This window comes from Mercenaria mercenaria, unplaced genomic scaffold, assembly GCF_021730395.1.
Source record: "Mercenaria mercenaria strain notata unplaced genomic scaffold, MADL_Memer_1 contig_4725, whole genome shotgun sequence".
NCBI classification, from domain to species: Eukaryota; Metazoa; Mollusca; class Bivalvia; order Venerida; family Veneridae; genus Mercenaria; species Mercenaria mercenaria.
The window spans coordinates 49776-54287 of NW_026462976.1; the positions used below are offsets into that span (position 1 = coordinate 49776).

Consider the following 4512-nt stretch of genomic DNA (forward strand, 5'->3'; position numbering starts at 1 on the left):
GGTATGATTTCAGTAGCTAATGATAAGAGAAATATGATATCACCATATCTTACACCTAATCAAAGAAAGCAACTAGTAGGATCTGGAGTGATTAAATTAACACAAAAACAGAACAAAATGGCGGGTTCCTGGGTATCTGGCTGCTAGTCTAGGAATACCTTTGATTACATCTTTGTTAAGTGGTAAGGGACATGGTCAGGGTATACAGATTGATTCGCAACGGAGACCTTACAGACGAATTCCTATAGTAAAAAAAAAATAAAATTTATAAACAAACCAATTTCTAACTTTGAAATTGAACAATGGGTAAAGCAATTAAAAATTAAAAACTTTAGGGGTGTATTTAGTAGAAATAATTTACTAAAATTAAAAGTAAAGGACGAGTGTGGAATAATCAATTTAGATGACTCTGTTGGGTCTGGAACACATTGGGTTTGTTACTTAAATAATATGTACTTTGATTCATTTGGACTTCCTCCACCAAAGGAAGTAATTAATTATATACCTGGGGTTAAGTATAACAGCATACAATATCAAGACAAAACAAGTACACTCTGTGGTTATTATTGTTCATTTTTCATTAAAATGTTACAAGATAAAATACCGTTGTATGATTTATTGTATAAAATACTAAAAGTAAACAATCAAAGAGTAAATGAACAAACTATTATAAATTATTTTAATAAAATGAGTTAAAATGTATTAAAATGTACCAAGAACGTAATATTCTTTACTACTAACAAAAATGTACCATAAACGTTATATTCCATACTACTCCCAAAAGCGTATACGGAAGTGACGTGCGTTTACACTGTAAACGTTACTATAAATAGAATATAGATATATAAAAATAAACTTGAACGGAAGTGACGTGCGTTTACAGTGTAAACGTTACTATAAATAAATGTATAGATATATAGAAATTCCACTAATGTTAAAAATAAAATTGAACATGGTATACGGAAGTGACGTGCGTTTACAGTGTAAACGTTACTATAAATAAATGTGAACATTGTACATGGAAATTCCACTAATGTTAAAAATAAACTTGAACGGAAGTGACGTGCGTTTACAGTGTAAACGTTACTATAAATAAATGTGAACATATACATGGAATCCTTACATAGATTTCTACTGTTAAAAGCTGATTTTGTTACCAATTCAACTCTGTACATATTTCTTCGATTAATTTCCTATTTTTGATTAAAGTTCCAGTGTTTAAAGCACACTTCAATAAATTCTTATGTGTCTCAATTAATTCATAAACTAAAGCAAGGTTTCGACAGTAGGAATCTGTGTAATGTACACCTCTGAGATGAAAATAAAGTCCAGATCACAATCCTTTGGGCAAACTGATTTTAAATTTTAATAATAAATCCAATCTGATGTGTACAATAAACAATATTCCGTTGTTTTCTGTATATCTGCTTGTCTAAATTTCTAATGCTTTCAATACATTTGTCCTCGCTTGAAATATCCGCATTAAAATTTTCTAAAACCTCCTCTTGTCCGAATGATTTCGTAATTTCTTCTTTAAGCTTTTCTTTTAACGTACTCCTTGTTTGTTGCTTTGTTGGCTTACATGTATCAACCAATTTCTTGTAATATTTTGAACAGAATGTTGTAGCCCATTCTTGCATACAAAAATCTTCTTTGTAATTATCTTTTAAATGAGTTGTTAATTCCATCAAATCTTTTAACAGGTCTGCTGTTGTTTTTTTTATCCCTAAAAAGAACACAATCTAAAGAATTACATAAGTATAAGCAGGTAAAAATAAATTTATCTCTAAGAAACACAAAATAATATTTCTAAAGTTAGTGAATGAGATCCGTCAAAGATCTGCTAAAGCTTGAACATAGTGGTGTAAATGTGTTTTGAAAAGTAACTTACATTGTAATCGTTTTCCTTGTTTCTGTTCTATCGTTGTATGTATTATAAGTCAGCAATATAAAGCAGTAAAGAATGTTCTAGTGTTAATCAGTTAGATTTGTGTTGCAAAATACGACCATTTTTCAGAAAATATCACGTAAATCCCATATAACATTTTCAGATAATACGTCAGTTATTTATAACCAGATTTTCCGAAAATACGATAAAACGAAAGTAAAGGAAATATGTCAGTTATTTATAACCAGGTTTTCCGAAAATACAAGAAAACGAAAGTAAAGTAAATATGTCAGTTATTTATAACCGGGTTTTCCGAAAATACGGGAAAACGAAAGTAAAGTTAAAACCTGTGGATTTTAAATTGTCCGGCACTAGTTGGTTCGGACCAAGGATTAAAGGTCAAATGGGGTCAGATTGTTTCAAAAACGCTATTTTATTCACTACTATAACTACGAAGAGAACTTACGTTTGTAGGCCTGGGTGTGTCTAAAATAGCTCCAATTTTAGCTTGTGATTTCCATAACCCACTACCATCAATTTCATGACCACAGTAGCTTATCCGGTCTTGAAAGAATGCACATTTGTCTTTGTTCACTCGTAATCCATACTCTTTTAGTCTCGTTAATACAATATCCAGATTTTTAAAATGTTCCTCGTTAGTAGCACCGGTAATGACCATGTCATCGAGAATGCACTGTACTCCATCAATTCCTTGGAGGATTTGTTCAATCGTTCTTTGCCATATTGACGGCGCTGAAGATATTCCGTAGACAAGTCTACTGTACGAATACAGTCCCTTATGCGTATTTATTGTTAGGAGCTTTTTGCTTTCATCGTCGACTTACAGATGGAGATAGGCTTGTCGTAAATCCAGTTTCGTAAATTTTTGCCCTGAAGATAAATTTGCGAAAATATCTTCAATTCTTGGGAGAGGATATTTGTCTACTTTAAGCGCTTGGTTTACAGTAACATTAAAGTCACCACATATTCTCACGTTTCCGTTTGGTTTTACTACAGGAACAATTGGAGTTGCCCAGTCACTGTTATTTACTTTCGAAATAATTCCCTGTTGTTCGAGATTTTCAAGTTCTTTCTCGATTTTCGGCTTCAGTATGTATGGAACTGGTCTTGCTTTGACGAACTTTGAAGTTGTACTTTCTTTGAGCGATGAACTTGCCTGCATGCCCTTAACTTTTCCGATGCCCTCGAAAAATACTGAGCGGTGTCCATCTAGTATTTCCTTCAAGCGACTCTTTAATTTATTATTGTCAATTGTATTTACCTGTAAAATGTTCTTCCAGTCAAGCTGGATTTGCTGTAACCAGTCTCTTCCGAATAAAGCTGGCCCTTTTTCATTTATCATCATGACACAAATCCGCAAAATTTTAGATTGGTCATTTACCTTGACACGTACTAATTTTGTCCCTGCTTGTGTGATTTCTTCACCTGGATACGTCCTTAATATTGACGTTGGTCTGTCCAAATCCTTATTTCCAAACAATTTTTGGAATTCCTCTTTGGATATCAATGTAACAGCAGAGCCAGTGTCAAGTTCCATTTTTACAGGAATATTGTCAATTTCCGGCGTAATCCAAATTTTGTTTGATGAACGACCACGTACCGAATTAACATAATTGATGTCATATTTCTCATCACTTACTGACTTCACTTTGTTTGATTTGCATACATTTTTCAGATGTCCCGTTTTCTTACAGATGTGGCACTTTTTGTTCTTAAAATAACATTTGTTTGCCTGGTGGTTTGTTTTACCACAATGTTTACAGGGATCGAACAAAGGTGGAGTCTGTTTCGGTTTTTCGGGCTTTTTTGTCTTTACCGGAAATCTTGCAGTCTTGTGCACTTGTTCTGCCGATGTTCGTAATTCTGACGCATCTCTTGCTAACGTTTCCATAGCTACCGCTTCTTCGATGGCTTTTTGTAATGTCAAGTCTGTTTTTGACAGCAACCGTTTTTGAATATTTGCTTCCCTCAAACCGCACACAAATCTGTCCCTCAAGGTATCATTTAGCGTATCACCAAAATCACAGTGCTCTGATAACTTCCGTAAAACAGCTATGTAATCTTGCACACTTTCACCTGTACCCTGATTTGGTTTATGAAATCTAAATCTCTCAGCGATATAACTAACGGTTTGGGTGCCAAATGTTCCTTTAACAGCGTTGTCAATTCATCATACGACTTGTCTGCTGGTTCATCGGCGAACATAAGTTTCGTAATAAACTATAAGTTTTTCCACCGATCAATGTAAGAAGGACAGAAACTCGTTTTCCGTCTTCGATGTCATTCGCCGAAAAGTATTGCACAAGTCTCTCCTCGTACGAAATCCAGGAATCTATGTTTTCATCATATGGCTCAATTTTTCCAATATATCCAGCCATTTTTATCAATTCATTAATTTAGAATTTAAATGTAAATTCCACTTATCCTCGTCGCCACTTTGTTATGTCTTTACAGGATTAAGAGAGAAGAGATTATTGTTTTATAGTTTATTACTCATTGCTTTAACAAGTTACAACTGCAGAGGGTATACTACATGGTTTAAGTGGCAGAGGCCAGTTTCGCATTTGGCCCGGGTACGTTTTTTAAATAAAATAGACAGATGC

At 33.8% G+C, this 4512-nt stretch overlaps 1 protein-coding gene across 1 annotated transcript; it reads right to left on the bottom strand.

The window, feature by feature from the left end:
* Window positions 1–2729: 2729 nt before the first annotated feature.
* Window positions 2730–4287, bottom strand: LOC128554111 (uncharacterized protein K02A2.6-like). Its single transcript, XM_053535354.1, has 2 exons — window positions 4146–4287; window positions 2730–4057 (listed from the first exon to the last, which is right to left on the bottom strand). Exons 1-2 carry the CDS (start codon window positions 4285–4287, stop codon window positions 2730–2732), a joined length of 1470 nt encoding a protein of 489 aa, XP_053391329.1.
* Window positions 4288–4512: the final 225 nt, after the last annotated feature.